General features: G+C 33.8%; 1 protein-coding gene across 8 annotated transcripts in view; it reads right to left on the reverse strand.

The window, feature by feature from the left end:
* Positions 1 to 815: 815 nt before the first annotated feature.
* The window catches only part of MGT10 (magnesium (Mg) transporter 10), a 36,465-nt gene continuing 13,227 nt past the window's right edge, over positions 816 to 24,053 (reverse strand). The window contains exons 6-14 of one of the 8 annotated variants that reach the window (XM_088213311.1): positions 23,745 to 23,813; positions 22,908 to 22,988; positions 22,641 to 22,806; positions 21,942 to 21,987; positions 10,856 to 10,936; positions 4,684 to 4,766; positions 4,450 to 4,506; positions 4,235 to 4,354; positions 816 to 1,382 (exon numbers count right to left, since the gene is read on the reverse strand). In XM_088213311.1, the coding sequence (XP_088069437.1) occupies positions 4,254 to 4,354; positions 4,450 to 4,506; positions 4,684 to 4,766; positions 10,856 to 10,936; positions 21,942 to 21,987; positions 22,641 to 22,806; positions 22,908 to 22,988; positions 23,745 to 23,813 (684 nt within the window). In that variant the 3' untranslated portion in view covers positions 816 to 1,382; positions 4,235 to 4,253. Of the gene's footprint in view, positions 1,383 to 4,234; positions 4,355 to 4,449; positions 4,507 to 4,683; positions 4,767 to 10,855; positions 10,937 to 16,811; positions 16,847 to 21,941; positions 21,988 to 22,640; positions 22,807 to 22,907; positions 22,989 to 23,744; positions 23,814 to 24,053 lie in introns of those variants that run through there. The other 7 variants (XM_088213312.1, XR_015816976.1, XM_088213314.1 and 4 more) reach the window with 7 other exon arrangements.

Here is a 24,053-nt window from a genome sequence, read left to right on the forward strand (position 1 = left end):
TTCCCAATTAAAAAGCATCATGCTTGAATTTATTACTCATCACTAAGAGCATTCCTAACTCACTTAACTTCTTACCCAGGTTGGCTATGTCTTATGTTGCTCAATTGCATGATTTGAGTATTTCTTATGTGTCACATTTTTTGGTCAATTTCTTGACCTTCTTAGTTTGGTACATCCCAAATTTTATTCGAATATTCATTTGTTAAGAATATCTTTATACTCTTAATATTAAAATAAAATTAATTACTATTAAACTTATCAAAATACCATGTACCAAGTATTGAAACAAAGACAATTGCCATTAGACTTATTAGAATACCATGTATCATGGTATTTTCATTTTCCAATGTAAGCTTTAGCATCCCCTTTTATGTTGAGCAGTTTTTCATGTTCAAATTCAACCACCAAGGAATAATTTACTGCCTTCAATATCCCTTGTTCTTCATTGAATAAGGTGTCAAATCTTATAATTATCACCATTCAACTTACAATCTTTGCCCAATAAGTTATTCTTTTCTTCAATGTGATGGTCTATATTAAACCCCCAGACACAACATACTATTCAAAATTCTACTAATCAAAACAAAACTAAATTTTATAATTATTAAGAGAATCTAAAGTTCACTAAATTTCTAATTATCTCCTATGTTCTTATTAATCAAATAATATTGTTCTTTTAATAAAACTATCATTCTAAATTTATCTTATTTCTAATCATTTTTTTTTCTTAAAACTCCCACTATTTTAATAAATTCACAGTATCAAAAGTACATAAACAAGATAAAATAATAAAATAACATATCATAAGCCATAAATAAATTTTAAAACAAAATTCATACATTCAAACTTATTCCAAAAGTTGTAAAGCGTACAGACCTCTATAGAAATTAATCACTGTAATGCTCATTATTGTCAACTCATTGTCACTCTTACCAGCATGTATTATATTCATATTCTCCACAATGTTTCCGAAACTAGCAAGTGTATTTGAAGTGTTCTTTTTGCCATATACTTAATCTCATTGTCTATAATTACTGATACCACCTTCAATAACACTGATCGCGACCGCTCAAATAATATGGCAGGCACAGTGATACCGTTAGTGATCTCAAAGAGAGAATACCATGATGCTTGTAAGATGTCCTTCCATTCCTGTGCGGTGACATGCAGATTTATGTCCTCGCATTCATGAAATATGTCATATGAAGCTGCTTTTCTTCAATAACCAGAAATTGGTGTTCCTTGTCTCATTCACTTGCATTTCTAAACGTTTTATGTCATATGCCAAATTTCATCATGCATCTAGTGCGTCTTTAATTGACTAACTAACATCTTCTAGCAATATCAACCACCATGGTTACTTCTTTAGGCATGCCATGATCCTGCATTGGTACAGAAATAGTTAAAATCAGATACCTCAGCTGTTTTGTTTACTATATACAGTAACAATATTACTACTCGAGCGCAAAGCTCGTCACGAAACAAGGAAGTTCACAGGCTAATATAAATCATTCTTATTAAATCCCAAAAGTTTAATCATAATTCTTTTAAGTGTTTCATAACTTCTAAGGAACTTTTTTAAGGATTATTGTATTTAAATATTGAATCAAAGGTAATTTATCTTTACAAATTCACAAAACAATCTCTGTAATTCAACAAATATGCACTATTCCTCAACTTTGCCTTGAGTTTAAGATTTAATTTACTCAAAAATTTCAAAAATTTTCCATATGCTTAAAAGTTTTGCTGGATTTCTAATCATTTTGCTAAAAAATTTAGGATAATATATTTCAAAATATGAAAAAATTAACTTTCATATCCAGAAAAAATTAAGAATAAAATTCTGGACCAAACAGTAAAAAATGAACCAAGAACCAACTGAGGAAGGCACTGCATAGGCCCCATGCACACCTAGTGCGGTTGGGCAACCCACCGCATGCACTTGAACTACTTCAACAGTTGGCGTGTGTGAAATCTGCTTCACATTTCATGAGCATTTATCCCACGTAGGAAAGGAAGTGATCCTTAACGCCTGGTTCAAGCAATACTATCATGACCATTTTTAATTCAAATTTCACCATGTAGATAGATGAAAAAGATTGTTTCAAATTTCTAGTTAGACAGAAGGAGGAGAGACATGTACACTGGAAAACTTGGTCCCATCTCAGCATGCCAAAAGCTGATGGTAGATTAGGATTTAAAGATTTTCAATGTTTTAATTGTGCAATGCTAGTTAAACAAGCTTGGTGACTACTTCAAAATCTCAATACTCTTGTTTTTAAAATGTTGAAAAGCAAGATATTTTGGAAATTGTGACTTTAGGAAACAAGATTAGGTAGTGACCTAACTACACTTGGTGGAAGTATACTAGCAGGTCAGGACTTACTAGAAGATGGTTTAAGGAGGATAATTGATAATGGCAGCAGTGTCAAATTCTGGAAAGACGAGTGGGTGCCGGCTCAAACAGGTAATTGATTACATACTCCTCCTGACCTTATTTCTTATCCTATTATGGTGGCAGATGTGATCCAGATGGAGGGTCCCACTTGGAATGTTCCTCTCCTAAATAGCCTACTGCATCTTGTTGAAGCCGAAACATTCTTAGCGTTCCACTGGAGTAGATAACTGCCGCAAGATAAGCTTATCTAAAGTCACATGAAAGATAGGCAATATACAGTGAAGAGTAGCTATCATCAAGCTTGCCATGAAAAGTATGGGAAATTAACCAGTACTTCCTATGATAACCGGAGTGATCTGTGGAGAAAAATATGGGCAGCAAAGGTTTATCAACATGTAAAAGACATGATTTTGTGTGTGCCATGACATTCTGCCTATATAGTGTCGTTTACTTACAAAAGGTGTCCAGGTTGATCCTATATGCCCTATATCTGGAAAAGCGACAGAGACCATTGATCATATCTTTAGAAGTTGTATATATGCTGATCTTGTGTAGCGGTGTTGTCCAATACATAACTTCAATCACATAACAATGAATTTCCCTAAATGACTTCCAAATGGCTTGATAGGTGTAGTACAAAGTAAATGGTTCATACTTATTTTATGGGGATTAGGTTAGCTAGAAATAAATGGGTATTTGAAAATAAATGGATGGAACCTCATCACCTTGTGTCCCAACTCCATAGTTGTTTTTATGAGTTGGAGAGCTTGAAGAAAACACAATAGATGAGGGTGGGGAATACCGTTGGTCAAGATGGACAACAAGAAGTGCCACCAGTTTGATCTGCTTCACCACAAGGTATGTACAAAATAAATACAGAAGCTTCAAATCTGCGTGATGGATCAATGGGCCTAGTGATTATATGAAGAGGTTGGAATACACTTGTTATTTTTGCTGGCATGCAGCAAATCTCACATACGAGTTCGGTGGAGATGGCTGAAGCATTGACGATGATCTTTAATTTGGAAATTGTGCATAGAGCAATAGACCACATATTGCTGAAGTTAAATGCAAAAGGGACGATCTCCTCTTTACTTTCTAATTCTGTTGATAACATTGCGTATGATACTTTGCTTGAAGGGATTCTATATTTGATTTCCCATTTCATTTCTATTTATCTGATTTAGATTCTTAGATCTTGTAATCAGGTTGCCAACACCTTGGTTAGGGAGGGTCACAAAGTACCTGATGATAACATGTATTCTCATGAGTTACCAACTGGTTTAGCTCCAATCCTCAGATTAGATGTTTTACTAGTTGTGAATGAATGAAGTATTCTTTTGTTCCTCCAAAACTAAATGCTTCGCGTGATGCATTTAATGAACGCATCGCCTTGCCACGTGCCTCTGTTCTAGATGTTTTGCTAGTTGGACCCTCATGGGCACTTCCCCTCAGTCTGGCTCAAGGCTCTTAAACTAACAGTTTTTAATCAACATAAATGTTGAATCTATAGACATCTATCTGCAGTAACTTCCTTTTGATAGAAGATAGTTTTAATTGTATGTTTGGAATGTAAGTTATCATACAATATACAAGCTTAGAATTTTTTCAAATTCTTTCCTTACTTATGTGCCGCCCAGAGGTGCACCTACTTGTGTAAATACCTAAGAGAAAATTCATCCTAAGAATTTTATATCTTTGACCTAGGCCTATTGTAGCTGAAAACAATGGACCTACCATTTCTTACCATGGGTTCAAGTTTCATCAGAAAAAAACATCTACAAAGCTAATTGCATGAGAATATTACTACTGCTATTTGTTATTCGACAGTTTTACCTAAACTTTAGGCTTTCTTCTAAGTCACAACACTTTCCTCTTCTTGAGATACCAATACATGAGAAAAAAGCCCAAGACGGCCCCAACAATTATCCCAGCTGTGGTTAGCCAAAATGCAAACTGCATCAAATCAATCATAACATGAGTAACATTGTTGAGAGATAAAAGAAAATAAGAATAAGTAAGCAACTGAAGTGAAAGTGTCAGAGAAATACATAGACAGCATACCACATGTTCTTCCAGATAGGACTTCAAGTTCATGCCGAATATACCTGCAATGAGGAAAATTGTGTCAAAATAAGTCGAAGGCCCCTGGTTGTAGCATCCCACTTCGAGGTTCTCGAGGCAACATAATGCACTTGATTTGGCAATTGGCATCATGTAACACTTAATAGCAAGAAACAAATAGACACTTGACATTGTTTCTTTCTTTGACAGGAAAAGCAAACCTGCAACTAGAGCACCAACTGCCACACAAAATGTCCCAACTTGGAGAAGTAATTCCACTCTGCTCACCTCAAGCCTCCGTGAACTGATAAATAAAAGCAGTTTACCCCATATACAAAGAAAAAATTTAAGATGCTAAAACATACCAGAGAAAGAAAAAATCCTAGAGCAAGAGAAATCATTCAACCATCCCTTCAGTAGCTCATAACAGAATAAGGCTACTAGTAGTATACTTATTTAAGAAAAAACCTATGCAATGTGTTTTCTCTCCTTTTCTGTAGGGTGCAGGGGAAGGAGATGTTGCTGATTATACCTTTCAAGTCCTAGGGCTTTCATACTATTCATTAAAAATTTGGAAGAACCCATATAACAGGTTTTTCTACTTGCTTCTTACCTAAAGTTTCTTATGCCATCCCAGAGAAACTCGAAATTTAAGAACTGTTATATTGTACTCTCAAAGTGGGACTGAGAGCTCATTCATATCAATATGAGAAAGTAAATTGAATGATATGTTCCTTCTCTTGATCAAAGAAACACCAATATTTACCGTACAGCAACAAAGAAAGGGAAGCATTTAGATCCACTGGTTTGCCAGTCCAAATGTTAAGGGGGTTTGGATATCAGGAATCCTAGATAAAAAAACATTTTTCTTGGCTAAATGATTTTCATGCTTCCAATGGGAATCGAACTCTCTGTGGCACAGAGTAGGACGGTCCATTTCTCACAGGAGTCTCTGCAAAGTCATTTCCCAAGTACATCAATTGTTTGATCCCTTAACCTGCCTAAAAGAGGATCGTTCTAGAGTGTTGTAATATTCAATTTACTTTACATTTATAAGGGAAAGAAAATGATTAATTATAAGAAATTAGCTGATAATTCATTCATAGAATGATAAGTTTGATACTAAAGAAAAACTCTCTTTTATCCTTCTCATCTGTTTCGCCCAATTTGGAAGAATTCAAAAGAAATGCTTACTATCCCTCTATTTCTTTTACTAACTATTATTTTTCATCTAAATAAGTGTAAGGAAGGTTAACTCTCCTTCTATTCTCTTTTCCTCCATTTCCCTCAATCTAAACACAATGTTAAATTTTCAATAATTTTGACTACACTAGTAAAAATAAATAAAAATTTTGACGACATTGATGATAAGAAGTGAAGATTTTAATGGAAGTAGAGTTTGAGAGAGATAAAATGAGAGGTTCTTCTCTTCTTTCCTGCTTGCTTAAAACAGAGAGAGTGAGATGTCATTTATAGGCACTCCTTGCCTTGATGTCACATCAAAGGTGAGGGTTTGAGAGAAAAACAAAAAAAAAAGAAAAAATAAGCAACAAACGTAACCAATTTTTAGTGGTGATGGTGGACATTCCACTTGTTCAGAAAGAGTAAATAATAAACTATTCTTATTCTAACATTTTCTACACTCCCCCTCAATCTAGGTTACATATATATTGAGTAATCCTAGATTAGATACAATGTTATTGAATTTTCCTGTTGGTAGTGCCTTTGTAAAGATATCAGCAATCTAAAGATCAGTAGAAATATACTGTAAGGTAATGGTCTTGTCTTCTATCTTTTCTTTAAGGAAATGATAATCAATCTCCATATACTTGGTTCTATCATGATGTACTGAATCTTTGACCATATTGATGGTTGGTTGATTGTCGCACCAGAGTTTCATAGGATTAGGAATATAAAAGATTAGTTCAGATATAATCCTCTTCAGCCATACACCTTCACATATTCCATAAGTAAGAGACCTTAATTCAGCTTCAGCACTACTTCTAAATACAATTGACTGTTTCTTACTTCCCTAAATGACTAGATTGTGCCACACATACGTACAGTAACCAATTGTTGATATTCTATCAGTCACTGATCCTGCCCAATCAACATCAGTGAAGATCTCAAATGTCTCTGTTTATTGTTTTTTGAAAGAACCCTGACCAAGAGTCTTCTTTAAGTACTTCAAAATCCGGTAAACGGCACTCATATATTCTTTAGTTGGTTCAGCCATAAGCTGACTTACAGTGCTCACAGCAAAACTAATATCAGGTCTGGTATGAGCAAGATAGATAAGTTTGTCAACAAGTCTCTGATTTCTCTCTTTATCAACAGATTTACTATTATTTTTTAGATCGATTTTGACATTGAACTCCATTGGTGTTCCTACAAATTTATAACCAAGTATACCTGTTTTCTTTAAAAGATCTAAGATATATTTGCATTGTGAAACAAAGATACCTTTCTTATATCAAGCTACTTCTATCCCAAAAAAGTATCGAAGTAACCCAAAGTCTTTGATCTTGAATTCTTTGGTTAGAAGCTTTTTGAGTTACAAAATTTCTTCATCATTATCACATGTTAAGATAATGTCATCAACATATACAAGTAAGATAGATTTCTTCCCCGTGGCACTGCTTTTGGTAAAAAGTGTGTGATCAGACTGACACTGAAGATATTTCATCTGTTTCACTACCCTTGAAAATCTCTCAAACCATGCCCTCAAAGACTGCTTAAGACTATAAAGAGTCTTTTTTAATTGACATACCTTCTTAGACCCGATGCTAAGTCCAGGAGGGACTTCTATGTAAACTTCTTCTTTTAGATCTCCATTGAGGAAAGCATTCTTTACATCCAGTTGATGAAGAGACCAATCAAAGTTTGAGATCAAGGAGAATAGAACCATATTGTGTTATGTTTAGCAACTGGGCAAAAGTTTCTTGATAGTTAATCCCATATGACTGAGTGAAGCCTTTGTCAACAAGGCGAGCTTTATGACGGCTCACAGTTCCATCAGGATTACATTTTATGGTGAAGATCCATTTGCACCCTACAGGATTTTTTCCTAAAGGCAGATCAGATAGTTCCCATGTCTCATTCTTTTCAACCGCTATGATCTTTTCTTGGATTGCAGCTTTCCATTCTGCGAACTCAAGTGCCTCATGAACAGTTCTTGTTTATGGTGAAGATCCATTTGCACCCTACATGATTTTTTCCTAAAGGTAGATCAGATAGTTCCCATGTCTCATTCTTTTCAACCGCTATGATCTTTTCTTGGATTGCAGCTTTCCATTCTGCGAACTCAAGTGCCTCATGAACAGTTCTTGGGACAATGTTGTTATTGAGCTTACTAACAAGTGCATTGTATGTTGAAGACAACTTATCATATGACACATAATCTTGTATGGGATGTATGGTGTAAGACCATATACCTTTTCTCAAAGCAATAGGAAGTTCAACGTTAGTATCAATATTAATCACCGAGTCAAAAATTTCATTACCTGTATTATTATGAGTGTTCGGTTCAGGAGTTGACTCATGACTTTTCATGGTTGATTTAGGAATTCTATTATCTTGAGTCTTATTTCTCTTTATGTAACTCATGACTTACTTTTTGCAGGTAATGTGTCATTAGCATCTATGTCATTAGTATCTGTAGTGGATTCTAGTTTTTCTGTGGTTTCCTGAAAATGAATATTCTGAGAAGATGTCAACGAGATTTGAGGTGGAAGAGGGCTTATATCCCACAACTGATATTCTTGAGTGAAAGTCTCCCCCTGAATATTAGTTGTGGGATAAAATAGTTGATTCTCCAAAAATGTTATATCCATAGTATTATAAAAATGATGAGTACCTAGAAAAAAATATTTGTATCCTTTTTTATTTGAGAAATAATCAACAAACACACATTTAAGAGCCTTTGGATCAAGTTTCCCCTGACGTGAGTGTGAATGTGAACATAAGAGGTGCAACCAAATATTTTCAATAGGATAGTGTTTAATATATGAGATTTCGAAAATACCTGAAAGAGAACTTTATAAGAAGTTTTGAAATTTAGTATCCGAGTGGGCATTCGATTGATCAAGTAGGTAAACAGTAAGAACGGTTTCACCCCACAAAAATTTAGGAACATGAGTTGTAAACATCAATGATTTGACAACTTCAAGAATTTGTCTATTTTTTTTTTCGATTATGTCATTTTGTTGTGGGGTGCATACACAAGCGTTTTGATGGAAGATACCTTGATTATTAAGATGTTCTCCTAGGATAGATTTCAAAGTATTCACATGGATTATCAGTTTTCAGTACTTATATTGTAATGTGAAACTAGTTTTGAATCATAGTATTAAATCTCTAAAATATTTGGCTCACTTCAGACTTTTCTCTCATAAGAAAGACTCAGGTAATTTTAGTATGGTTATCAATAAATGATACAAACTATTTTTTTCCAATAATAGTTTTGACTAAAACTCGACCCCGCACTTCATCCAGGCTTTTCTTGAGTCCCATGAGAAATCAGAAGATTTTTTTCTGCTCCACAATTTCTCTATATTTCTTAGCATCTTCTGGGCAGCTCCATTAATGATCTTCGAAGATGTCGAGTTGCTGCCAGTTGTGGGTGAGAGAGTTATAATATTGAATAATGTTCAGCTCACTTTGCCGCAGCTCATGGATGGTGGATTCGACTTCGAAAATTACTAAGGTATTTTCGAGACTAGAGTAAAACTCACGAGCAGCTTCCTAGACTTCATGAGCTGTCTCATATAAGAGGAAATTTTCACTGATTTTGGGAGTCATGGAACTTAGTAACCAAGACATTACCATGTTGCTGTTGATTTTCAAAGTCCGAGCATATGGGTTATTCGATGGATGTTCTGGAGCTTCTCTCTTGAGATATTCATCGCGTCATTTCTCTTGGATGAATAGCCGCACAGACGTCGACCGTTGGAAGTAATTATCACCATTGAGTCGATGGTTGGTGATGAACGATGAATATTGCTTCACCATTCCAGTGTTGATAGAGTTGGGAAGATACGTACTCGAAATACCTTCGGGTGATAAAGAGTTTCGGTCATCCGTGGCCATTGAAGAATCTGGCGCAAGCGGAAGGAGATTTCTGGATCAGAGGCACTTTGATACTATGAAAATTTTAATGGAAGCAGGGTTTGAGAGAGATAAAATGAGAGATTCTTCTCTTCTTTCTTGCTTGCTTAAAACAGATAGGGTAAGGTGCCATTTATAGGCACTCATTACCCTGATGTCACACCAAAGGCAAGGGTGTGAGGGAAAAATAGAAAAAGAAAAAATAAGTAACAAACGTAACCAATTTCTGGTGGTGATGGTGGACATTCCACCTGTCCAAAAAGAATAAATACTAAACCACCCTTATTCTAACATTTTCTACAAGAAGGTATAGTTTTGATTCAATAATTTTGATAATTTGAACCCCAGTTATAATTTCTTTTATACACTTTATTAATCTCACTAACAAAATATTTTAGCTCCACACCCACTTTCACACAAGGAAATTAGCAAATAAAGCCAATTCCTTGCAGTCTTAGTGATAACTTACTTCACATGTTTTAAGTTGTATCTTAAATGGATGTCAAGTAATTTAAAAAATAGATTCTATCGAACAATTCAAGTAAATTAAAGGGTAGATTAGAGTCACCTCACTCAAGTTTCATACAACCTACACTTATTTATTCCGTTTTAAAATCCGACGCTTTTCATTTTTACATTATAAAAACCCTACTCAGTCAACTGTTAGTTGATAATTATTGGCCTTTTTCTAACCTATTAATTAATTTTCAAAACCAAAAATACTTTCCAAAAAAACCAAGAACACTACAACTATTTAAAAATCTCAAGTATCTTTTCCTATTCACACTTTAATCATAACATAACTTTTGAAATAGAAAAAATAATGTTGATTTTCTTTGGACTACTTATTGCAAAAGTATTTTCAGAAAATCTTAGGTTGGTACTTTTTAGTTAATAAATTCAATTAATTTATAAAAACTTTAGTGAAAATTACAAAATTTTCCATTTCATTGATAAACATATAATCTAAGTTTATGTTAGTCAATATGACTTAAACTTATACAAATTGTGAATTTTTCAGAAATGCTTATTCAATATTAATACAAGATAAGTGAAAAAATCACGTGTATTTTTGAATTGTAAAAAGAATGCTATAAGATTAAAGTATAAATAGGAGAATAAATTGAGATATTTTTAAATAGTTAGAAAAGGAATTTTGAGATTTTTGAAATAACATACTAGGTAAAGAATAAGTATAGGTTTTCAAACTAGAGGGGGTAAGTTCAGTTTATATTTAACTTGAGGAGGGCAGTAGTAATTTAACCTAAATTAAAACACCATTCAGACCTTAAATTGACGGCAATAGAATCTTCCATTTCCTTTGCAGAATCAAGAAGCCTTTCTGCCTGACCATGACATGATTCACACCTACAAATGCAAGTCTCTTCTCAGTTTTTTGAAGACAGAATTGATTTGCTTTGCTACATTAAAAAATAATAACAAGCACAATGAAAACAGAGAACAACAACAACAAGAAGCTTTTTCCATCAATGTCAATGCAAAGTTTATACTGACACAAGCAGGACTGACACAATTGAAGCCTGATATTGTCACCATACTCTGGTTTTCGAGTTCGATGTTGAAGTCTTGTTTTCCTTGTACACTTAAGAATTTGTTTGTCTTCTTCTTGAATAATACACAAAAGTGACACACATGTACAGCAACCCTAGCTATGGAAAATGAAACTTAATTATTTTGGGATCCCGTGATTTATGAGATATTCTACTGTAATAGGGATATAACTAAACAAGCCTAATTTTAGGGATACAATCCATTACAAAATGAAAAAAATATATATACATGCAATTAACTTTGTTTTCCTATACTCCCCCCACAAGCTGGTGCACAGGTGGTTTCTCTTTCCAACTTCAAAACAATACTCTGAAACACTGGACTATTTAACCCTTTGATAAGAATATCAACACGTAAAATGTACAAATCGACTCACTCTCTAATTTTTCTTTGATGAAGTGTCTGTCAACTTAGTATGCTTTATTCAATCGTTTTGTATCAAATTATGGACTACTCTAGTAGCAGTCTTATTGTCATAATAGAATCATCGAACCATTCCATTTATTCAAAGCATCTTACACCTTGGGCAATTACCCAAAGTTCTACTTACGCCCTTGACCATGTTAGTAATATTCTGGTTTTTACTCCTTCATGTCACTAGATTACTGCCAAGAAAGGTATAATCCGTGGTAGATCTCTCATTGATGAGTGACCCAATATAATCGGCATTTGCATATGCTTCAAGAACTAAACCTCCACCTGGTTTGAAGAGAATACATTTTCTACCTTTAAGATACCGTAACATTCAGTGAGCTGCATATAAATGGACTTTTTTAGAGCTATGCGAAAAACTGACTGATTCCCAACTTACTACATATGTTATACCTTATTACGTGTGAGATAAATAAGTTAGTGTTCCTACCAAGCATCGATACATTCATCTATCTACTGCTGCATATTCTTCTGCCTTTCCCAGTTTATTATTTAGATCTATTGGAGTATTTACTGGATTGAATGCTCGTTTGTTTAACAAAATCAATGACATGCTTATGCTGAGAGAAAAAAATGTCTTGTCTTGAGTTACCTCAATCTCAAGAAAATATTTTAACCATCCCAGTGTCTTGCTCTCAAACTCCTTAGCAAAGCATTGACTTAGATATTGTCTCTTTTTACTACCATCCCCTATTACTGTGATGTTATCAACATATACAAGAAGAGCTAGGAACCCTTATTAAGAGTGAGTGTTTAATAAACAATGTATGTTCCCCATTGGCTTTACTTATATCCCATTATTATGTTAGCTCTTGTAAATTTACCAATTAATACTCATGGTGATTGTTTAAGTCTATACAACACTTTCTTCAACTTACACACTGTATGAGTAGTCAAATTGCCCCCATAACTTGACGGAATCTCCATGCACAAAGCATTTTTAACACCAAATTGCTGCAATCCCCAACCAAAATTAGTGTCTAATGATAACAATACTCGTAACAGTATTCCATCTCCGCAACCGGAGCAAGATTCTTTAGATACTTAATTCTACAGATTTGAGCATACACTTTGACCATCAGCTTTGCCTTGTATCTTTTTATCAATTCATCTACTCGTATACTTCACTGCATACATCAATTTATAAATTTACTGGTTTCTTTCCTGCTAGTAACTTCAACTCTCAATTTTTTCTTCTTTCCAAATCTTCTATTTCCACATCCATAGCTTGTTTTCGTTTCTCATTGGTCAAAACATTCGATAAGTGTTGACACAACTATTTTACTGGTTATTTACCATAATATTTTTTCTGTATAATTCTGCCATTAATTTCTCTCATAATATTGTAATTCCTATAGGAAAAATTTCTTTATTTGTATTTAAAAATTCTTATATATATGAAAGTCATTTGTAACACCAAAAATATAGTGAAAAATAAAGTAAATATTTTTTTCTAAATTTTTACATGGCATCAGAATAAAATAAGAATATCTTAGGGTTTTTTAATTTTAGAATTTCTTTCAAACCCAAGAATATTCTCAACATTTACCTAAACGGAGTCCTAACCCCATTGGCGGCCGGCCACCCTATTCCGGTGATCATCTCCGCCCTACTCGATCCCTCTGCTTCGGTCACACCTAGCCATTCATGCTGCTTCCACGTGCACGACCTCTGGTTCCCACTACTCCCTTCTCTGATTCATGCAACCCAACCTGACCAAATGGTTTGCACTGCTTCCCTTGTGGCCGATGTCTGATTCCATCGCGCACAACCGACACCTCTGGTTCATGCTACTCCTCTGGCTCCTTCGTGCACGCATGACCCGACCTGTCTGCTCAACGCATTGTGCCGCTTCTTCATGTTGTTCCTTTGCGCACAGTCGTTCCCTTTGTGCATCGCAGATGCGGTCTCGCCAAACCCATCTTCTCTGATTCATGCACAACCACTCGCGCAATGTTCTTGTTTCGCATATCTACTTTCACGCGGCCGCCCACATTTTTTTTTCTAGTTTTTCACATCGAGTTCTTGCTATTTTTTCATGCAGAGCCACGCACCCTTCCTCCTTAACTGGTTATCGCGATCTGCTCCCTAGTTTTCACACTTCCCAGATGTGCAGTGTTGCGTATCCTAGCAAATTGCAATCAGACTCAATTTCGGTTTTTTGTGGTGATATCCTTTTCAGATCTAGCCTTGGTTCTTGTTTCTGGAGTAAAGATATTGGTTGTTCCAAATTCGGGTAACCTTTCATTAATTATTGGTACGTCAAAAATGGTAAACTCAAGTATTGCTCATTTCTCTACTATTTCTAATTCTGATACTTGAATTATAAACTCTGTAGCTAATAGATACATGAAAAACTTTTTTTAAAACTTTCAAACCTTTTTTCCATGTACTCAACGTGAAAATGTTTGTGTCGCAAATGGATCATATACTCCTGTATTTGGAACAGACTCCATTAATTGTATTCCGACCATTATATTGTGTTCAGTCCTCTATGTGCCTAATTTTTCTGACAGTCTCTTATTCATTAGTGCCCTTATTAGAGATTTCATTGTAAAATTGAGTTTTTTTCCTAACCATTGTATTTTTCAGGATTTTCAAATAGAAATACGATTAGCACTAGTAGACTGCAGGATGGCTTATACATCTTGAATACAAGTTGAAGCATGATTGGGAATCAAGCTGTCTTCAGAGATACAGATGTTAATTGAAAAATCCTACAATTGCATAAACAATTAGGACATCCTTCTTTCTTTACTTTAGAAAAATTATATCCTACATTATTTAAAATAATTTCTATGAATTCTTTATTTTGTGATGAATGTGAGCTATCTAAATATAAGAGTTCATATCATGTGAGTAACCATAAAAGTTCTATTCCTTTTATGACAATTTACTCTAATACTTGGGGATCTACTTAGAATATATTCTTGTCTGATCATAAATAGTTTGTTATTTTTATTAACTACTGCATTAGATTAACACGGATTTATCTGTTGAAATCCAAAAGTGATGTGTTCTCATACTTTCAGTCATTTCATTAAACGGTATGTACATACTTTGATGCTCAAGTTAAGATTATACGAACAGACAATAGTATGGAATATATGGATGGTGGATTTCGTGCTTATTTGAAGTCTCATAGGATAATTCAACAGACAAGTGTCTACACCAATGAATAGAATGGAGTTGCTGAAAGAAAAACCAAATACATACTGTAGGTAGCTCAATCACTAACTTTCACCAAGAATCAACCTAAAAATTATTGGAGAGATATAGTTCTCTTACCTACCTACCTTATTAATAGGATGCATTTGCAGGTTCTTGATTTTAGAAGTCCTCTGTAAGTTTTGTAAGGTACAAATTTTTATACTGTTCCCTCAAAAAAATTTGAATGTATTTATTTTGTTCATACTAAAAATGTGAGTAAACTGGAACCTAAAGCTCTCAGATGTGTATTTGTTGGATATTTTCCTATTTCAAAGGATTACAAGTGTTATCATCCACCATTTAAAAAATACTTTGTGAATATGGATGTTACTTTTAGAGAATCTGAAGCATACTTCAGCTCTACTCCAACACCTTTTTAGGGGGAGAGTGAAATGGAAGAGGTGATATCCTGTTCGATAACTCTTAACAATCATACTCATGGAGAGAATTCTACATCAGAAGATCTTATTCAAGAAAAAAATATTGGACGACTAGATAAACCGACTTGAAGAGGTATTCAAGGAGAGATACGACAGGAAAAGCTATCATGTAGTTTATCTCAGGTCAAGAATCTTCTTCAGTTCCTGAAGAAACTGGTGAGTCATTTTTACCTTGTAAATTATCTAATAAATCCATTGCTCTTAGAAAAGGAACCAGAACTTGCACTACGCATCCTATATGTAACTTTATTTCATATGACTCTCTATCTCCCCCCTAAAGAGCTTTTGTTTTGTTTGTTTCCTCTATATCTATTCCACAGGATTTGAGAGAATCTTTAGGAGATCCCAAATGGAAGGAAGTAATAATTGAAGAAATGAAAGCATTGGCAAAAAATGAAACATGAGAGCTTGTTTCAACTCCACAAGGAAAGAAGATGGTTGGTTGTAAGTGGGTGTTCACTATAATACACAAAACAAATTGGTCAATTGAAAGATACAAAGCGAAACTAGCGATTTAAGGATTTACTCAGACCTATGAAGTTGATTACCAGAAAACCTTTACACCTATTGCAAAATGAACACAATCAGAATATTATTATCCTGCACTGTTAATCTTGATTGGGACTTACATCAGTTTGATGTAAAAAATACATTTTTTCATGGAGACTTAGAGGAAGAGGTATACATGCAAATTCTATCTGCATTTGAAGATGAAAGAACACAAGAGGAGGTTTGCAAATTAAAGGTCTTATATGAACTGAAGCAGTCTCCAAGAGCATAGTTTGAAATGTTCAAAATAGTTATGATTTCTTTTAGATATTAGCAAAACAATATTGATCATACTCTATTTATCAACATTGTGACGGTATGATCACTTTTTTTTATAGTTTATGTAGATGATATTGTAGTGACTGAAGATGATATAAAAGAGATGACTCGATTAAAAGGACTTCTTACTCAATAATTTGAAATCAATTATCTAAAAAAATTGTAGTATTGCCTGAGAATTGAGGTTGACAGATCTAATGAAGTAATCTTCATTTTTCAAAGAAAGTATATCCTAAACTTACTAGAAGAAATTGATATGATGGGTTACAAGCCAGCCGAAACCCCTATTAAAAGTAATCACAAATTACAAACAGGCAGTGGTACATCAATTAATATGAGAAGGTATCAGAAATTAGTTGGAATACTCATTTATCTCCTACATAGCAGACTACATATAGCATATGCAGTTAGTCTGATGAGTAAGTACATACATGATCCTCGCGAGATTCATTTACATGTCGTCTTTCGAATACTACGATATTTGAAATTTGCACCAGGAAAAAGTTTACTTTTCTCCAAAAATGACCACCTTAAAATAAAAATATTTACAGATGCCAATTGGTTGAATCTCTAAATGATAAAAAGTCAACCACCAGTTACTGCACACTCGTTAGAGGCAATTTGATTATATAGAAAACCAAAAAGCAGAGTATAATTGTCCATTCTAATGTTGAAACAGAATATGGAACAATATCTCAAGGTCTATGTACCTAAGAGATAAATGAGGAGATACTTGAAATACTTTAGTGTGTATAACATACCTGATGCAAATAAGGTAGAAATGGGAGCCATGTACCTAGGAGATAAGACAAAAATATGGTTTCATGATTTGGCAAATTCACATTATAATGAAATATATTTATAGAGGAACTGTATGAGGTTTAGGGAGTTAGAAGGTAAAGTGATCAATTACCGAGAAACGTTTGAAGATATGAGATCTCTCTTACCCTTGAAAAAATTGGAATTATCATAGAAGTATTTTATATCTAACTTTATTTGTGAGTTGAAGGAAGAATTGAGACTTGTGGTGAGGATGAATAAACCTCGCCTTATGGCAAGAACAACCAGTGGAAACACGAACAGCCAGCAAGCTACTAACCCACAAAATAACCTAAACTCTAGCTTAAAATAACAGCATCCACCTTATACTCCAAAGACACCCTCACCTACTGCCAATAATGATAAACACTCAAAAATAGTTCCTACCAAAGAATACAGAAGGGGGTTTACCAATATCCACAAAAAGGCAAACGTAACAGTTATTGTTACTGTTATGGAGAGATGTTTTTCATACCATTTGTTAAAGAGGAAAAAAATCATAATATTAAAGAAAAAATAAAATAAAAGTTTTAAATAAAAAGTAAATCAGGATGTTAGAGATAAAATACATCAAGATTTAAAAAAAAAACAAATCAGGGTGCAAGAAAGGAAAAAAGTTTGACCATTACACCTTTGCAATTAATTGTAATTAACTATTTATTTTCTTTTTCGTCTTGAAAAATATATATGCAGAACTGTAATATTCAATGAAATAAACATCAATAACAAAATCATATTTAACATAGTATCAGAGTTTCAGATTAAGAAATTTCTAAATCTTTTTTTTTTATAAATCCTACTCAATCTTTATTGCCAAAAAACAAAACCAAAAAGAAGCCAGCTTTTATAGTCAGCCACTGCCCTCATGTCGTCGGCCATCAAACGACCAGCCACCTCCACCACTAGCTGGCTTTCATAATCAGCCCTAGAAGTAGTAGTTGCTCCTAGCAACCACCACTCACTAGGCGCATCTCCCGATTTGCTATGACTAGCCACTGCTCCTTGCAATTGATAGTCACCACCATTAGTAACAACGGTAACTTCAGAGACACTCTACCACCTTCAAGGTGACCAGACGCGAAAGATCTCATGCAGTCAAATGTTCTGGGTAAAATGTTTTTAGTAATCTTGTTTTTCGATAATTAATTACTAGTCAATTTCTAAAAGATATTGGAGAGTACACTCCAAGTTCTTGGAGTAAATCCCAACACAACAATTTCATATCTTATTAATTTCAAAGTGGAGATTGAAATACTAAGAACACACTTGAGTCCCTAGAAAAACAAACAGGTACAGATATATTGATACACTCAACTATAATTTCTACCTTACAGGAATCAAATGTCTCAGATAAATCATTTGAAAATTATTGGAATATAAACTTAGGAGTCACAAATCATATGATCAATACTTCTAAATATTTTTACACATACATTCCATATCCAAGTAATGAAAAGATTATTACCACAGATAGTTCCCTCAATAGTATTGCAAGCAATGATAACATTAAGCTTACCCCTACTATTTTCCTGAAAAAATGTATTATATATTTATAATAATCTTATGTCAGTAAATAAATTATAATAGAAGTTGAATTGCAAAGTAATATTTATCTCTTTTTACTAAGACTTTTAGAACAAGAATTCAGGAAGGATAATTGGATGCACTAAAGACAAATGGATTCTACTATTTGGATGCACATGAGAGATTCTTCTCTGCTATTACTACTATCTCACATACAAGATTTAGTTTCGTCATAAAAGACTTGGACACTCATCATTTTTAATTTTAAAAGTGATATTTCTCTTAATATTTAAGAATCCAGAATGTAGAAATTTATACTGTGATATTTATAAGTTTGCAAAACATAATTGTGCTATATTTCTCATTATTAATAAACAAAATTTAGTTTCATTAATTAATTCATAGTGATATTTGGTGACCGTTTCATATATCTAATATTTTTAGGATGGTTTGTGTTATATACTAACGATTGCATTAAAATTGCTTAATTGTTTTTATTTAAAGTCAAATGTTATGTCAGTCATATCATATCTCAATTTTACAATATGATAAAAATCCAATCTGGAACATCTGTAGAGAAATTTCGTACTGAAAAATGCCTAATATTTTTTCAATCATACACTTTTCTCATATTCCATTATATTGAATCCTTCATGAATCTTCCTGTGTTCGCACTCCACAACAAAACGGAGCAGCGAAACACAAGAATAGTCATCTTTTAACCACAACGAGAGCTTTTCTCTTTTAAAACAACATCCCGAAACAATATTGGGACAAAGCCATCCTTACTGCCACCTATATTATTAACCGCCTACCCACATGTGTTCTTGACAAAACCGGTAATATACCAATAAATAAGTACCTAAAGGTTTGTGCAAATTGTTAATAAGAGATCTCACTCTCTCAATCTCTTCACGGTTCAAACCACCTGACTCTTGTGTTTTTATCTCATCTTATTGCTGTCATAGTAATGTGGGTCTACCAATTATTTATTTCTTGTTCTCCTTTCTGTCCCTAGTCTTATAGCTTGTAGGTTTTCATGAAGCTTCCAACATCATTCCCTAACGGTACTTTCTTACAATAATTGCAACACATTCTATCACTGGTTTGAGTTTTTGGTTGACATGGTTTTTTATCATCTAAAGCTGATGTTCTGTCAATTAGTTTTTTGCCATCCACTAGTCACCACAACAGAGTTGTCCATGCTTTCTTTTACTTTGTTTGTCTCAAATTAGTGCCACCACCTCGTTAAAACACGGGACTTCCAGTTTACTAATGATTTGTATTCTTACTTGACCCAACTTTGTATTAAGTCGAACGAGAAAGTCATACAATCTGTCCAATAAATCCCTTAGAACAACATCTTCAAGATATTTGGTATTTATCACCTATAGTGATCAAGTTCTTATCACAAGGACTTTAATTGATTAGAATAATCAATAACGGTTCGATTTCCTTATTTTGCAGCCACTACCTTTACCTTGGTCCCATATACTGAGGTCGCATCTCAAGCCTTGGAGCAAGTCTGTTGAAATGAGTCCCAATTATACTTGGCAGTAGTCAAGAACATACACTAATCTCGGGTGTCATCGAATTCCATAACCATGCCATAATAATAGATTCTTCTTCATCCCACATTTTAAATCGAGGATCTTCTGTTTTTGGTCCCGTAGCAATGAGATGGCTAATCTTCTCCTTTTAACAGTATATGTACAAGTTGAGACCATTTAAGATAGTATTTCCATCCAGTCTATATGCTGCCTGGATGGTTCGCAAATTCTCCGGTTATTGGGGTCAAATAATCTCCTCTGATTGTGTTGGATTTTCAGATTTTGGAACCTCCAACATCTTCCACAGAGAGGATATAGGTAGGTTTCGTGAAATAGAGGAGCCAACAGCTATGAAAGCTAGTTGCGGGCGTAGGACTATCAATGATGAAGGCCTATTTTCTGGTTGTAGTGTAGCTTGACTGAAGCTCAGGGCTCAGAGAGCAGCTAGTGCACAGCTGGTCGGTTCGCAGTGGGTTTGTGTGGGCTGTGTAGAAAATTTGTGCACTGCTGGTGTGAAGACTAGCTGGTGCTATGGAGTGAACAACAATGAAGGTTGGCTAGGAGGATCATCGGTTATGAAGCGCTAGCAGTTTTAGGGTATCATACTTTTGTCTTGTATTCAAATCCTGTTAATATAATTTCTATTAAAAATTAACTTGCACAAGGTCTAGTAGTATCTGTGTATGACTCATGTTTTCAACCTGGTGAGCTTATGCTTGGCGAACAAATTAGAATGTAAGATAATGATTGAACTGATCATTCTAAAAGTTTAAAGTGATAGGAAATGATCCAATCAATTATTTTATATTCTAATACGTTTCTTACATACATAAACTCATCAAGTTGAAAGCTTGAATCATACACAGCCTCTCCAAACCTTGTGTGAGTTAATTTTTAATCGAAATGGTGCTATTAATATTCGGACACTAGACCTCTGTCTTTAACAACATGCAGAAGAATTAGATTCTCTTACAATACACAAAAATTACACATGTATCTACAACCACCCTAGCTATAGAAAAGAAAACTTAATTATTTTGGGATCCCATGATTTATGGGATATTCTAGCATAATAAGGATCTATTTAAATAAGCTAAATTCTAGTTAAATAAGCCTGTTACAGAAAGACCAAAAATATATACATGCAATTAATTCCTTTTCCCCACTACTGTTTAAGAAGTACCTTGATGTTCTTAAAACAGAAGAAACACAATTCTCATAGTAGTGATCACACACACAAAAAATATATGAGAAATTTCTGGAAACCATATTGTAATTTTGCCATAGATAAGATAAACAATGTGCTACTTCATGAACAATGGATGTGATTAGTTTATGAAAGGAAGTAAATAAGTTTAAATTTAAAGCAAACAGTTGAATTAGTCTATTAGTTTCAATAACTATCGGTTCCAATTATCCCAAACAAGCAACAAATACCTTACTGGCACTCCATTGAAAACAAATATGCTAGTGCAATGCAGATATGCTATTTTACAAAAGCAAGATCAGTAATTCCTTTTGGCGGGAGATCATTTTTTCTTTTTTTCTTTTTTTTAATTTTGGCAAGGAAAGTTAAGAGAAGAACTGGAGAGAGGGAGACATATGTTATAGAAATAATTTGTGTAGCAGATATTTATGCAACATCTTATTTGAAGCTTTTTATTGCCTACAGATAAACATAAGACATGCTTACAGAACGCAGACATGTAGCGTGTGCAAAAACGTGTCAAATTATTGTCCTTGAGGTAAGTAGTGACTAATTAATCATTTGCAGAATGTTTGCCATTGATAAACTTCAATCTTCTGAAAAAAAAAATGACCTTTGAGAAAATGCAAATAGCTAAGACTATCACATCAAGACAAGTAGTGAATTTAAAACAAAGTGCTAAATAAGCTAAGTAGATATACTTCAGTTCCTGTCATTCATAATGTACAAGAAATATACACCATATATATCAGATATATTTGTGCGATCTAGAAAATGGAGTAGGGGTAAACCTTTGAAGGTAATTTTCCAAAAGCATCTCAATTTCTTCCTCTTCTTCTGCAATTCACCAAATCAAAGCCAATTAAGCTTGAAAATTTTTAAATATTATTTTTGGCTTTGGAGGAGAATGGAGCATTCCACATATTGTAGATGGTATTTGGGTGCTTTGAAGAGATAACACTATAATTTTCTATCAGCATTCTTATTATAGTAGGTTATGTTTGGAACAAATAAACTTTGCTTTTGGAATTTATTTTAAAATCTACATTCATTTCGACTATGATATTATTTAAACCTTTTACAAAGTAAGGAATTTGAATTCTTAGACAATTCAAAATGAAAGTAAGATAATATATCTAAATTTGACCATAACTAGTGGAATGTGAAATATGTTATCTCAATTTCACTTTGAATTGTTTGAGAACTGTAAAGGATCTTCATTATCTAATAGTAAAATGAACATATAATCCCAGATCAATTTCGTAAACAAATTTCATTATTTGTAAACATAGTCTTAATTTATATTTGGGATTGTATCGTGTCATTAGCTACTCTTGGGGCATGTGCAGTTTCTTGTTTCCCTCCATGTTTTGTACTTTCTGGAGGAAACCTTCCTCCCCTAGGTTGTGTTTCCCATTTCTGCATCAATCAAATTTCTTTTACTATTAAAAAATAATTTTTAATATCATTCCCTTGTATATCTTGCTTACCATCAGCAATCTGTTTCTCTAATGGCACAGAGCATTCCACATCATCATTCCCCTTTTTAAGTGTACAGTTTCTTCCCATAATACAAATACGGCGTATTTCATGTGGATCCTCCAAAAGATCAAGAAGCATTTGTCTAAGAGCTCCGGCCCTTGAACCCAACTCAACCTCCATGGGAAAAAAAATGAAAAATGACAATTGATAACTGGAATTTCAGTGTCCAATTAAAACCTACAACTTTATAACTAAATGAATCCGCCATGTATTACCAGCATTTGTTTGCTAATTCGAAGTTGCTCCAGTATGTCAGCAGTTAATCGATTGGGCAAAATTTCAAGGAGAGCTTGAACCTAAAGCAAGCATAGATGACTTAAAGAACATAACCATGAGGAAACTTGCAGATTAGAATCTGAGGTCCAATGTAAAAATACATCAAAATGTGTGTCAAAAGACACAATCCTTATTCATTGAAAGAAATTAATCATGGAGTATCGGTGTTTCTTTTTTTATTAACTAGGCAAAATGAATTTACAAAAAAAAAAACAGATTACTGGGTGAATTTAACCCAATGTGAAAACTCGTTGACAACGATTTTGACGAGTTGGGACGAGTTCCTTCCAGAGAAATTGAAAGTTTTATGGTAACAACAGTAATTCTGATATAATCCTAGAATAACATTGTACTAGTAAACAACAAACATAGAGGAGAGATTTATTTTCAACATAAGATAATATAATGAATAAGTTTCAAAACAAAACTTTCCCATGCTCCATAATGCTTCTCAAAGGTTTGAGGCATCTAAATGCCTAAAGAAATTACATAAAGCATTCTACCACCACAGAAAGCAGTTCTCAGAAAAGAAAAAATAAGTTCCTAGCTTTCCGAAATTAGAAGATATTCGAAAGTCTGAGAAGACAGATGGATTGCACTAGCATCACAAGCAGTAAACAAATGCTTACGAGCTTGTCAAATTGCAGCTTCAGTCCATGAACTACAAATTATCATTATAAAGTCTACCAGAAAAAAGAAAAAAAAAGCCAAGTTGGATAGAAGGAGAAAGGTTAAGAAAACTAACTGAAACGTTTTCACTATTTTTCCATACTCACACGGGGTTCTAAATCCATAAGTCTCTGCTCCAAGCGCTGTGTTCGCGAAAGCAATGCGGCTTCAACGACCTAGAAAGGAAAAGGTCCTTAAAATGGAGAGAGACAATGAAATATAGAGTATAAAAATCATTGAAAATAATAACAGAAAAGCAAAATAGAAATACTAGAAGTCTGATAGAATTTCTCATAAAATTAACAATATTTTATCATCAAATGCACGAGCGCATTAATCTTAAGGCTATAATCTTTCATTATTGACACAAAGTTTAGTGCAAAGGTAGTAGTTGTCTCCTTATTGTCCTTGGAAAG

This window comes from Carica papaya, chromosome 2, assembly GCF_054855325.1.
Source record: "Carica papaya isolate Zhongbai chromosome 2, ASM5485532v1, whole genome shotgun sequence".
Taxonomy (NCBI): Eukaryota; Viridiplantae; Streptophyta; class Magnoliopsida; order Brassicales; family Caricaceae; genus Carica; species Carica papaya.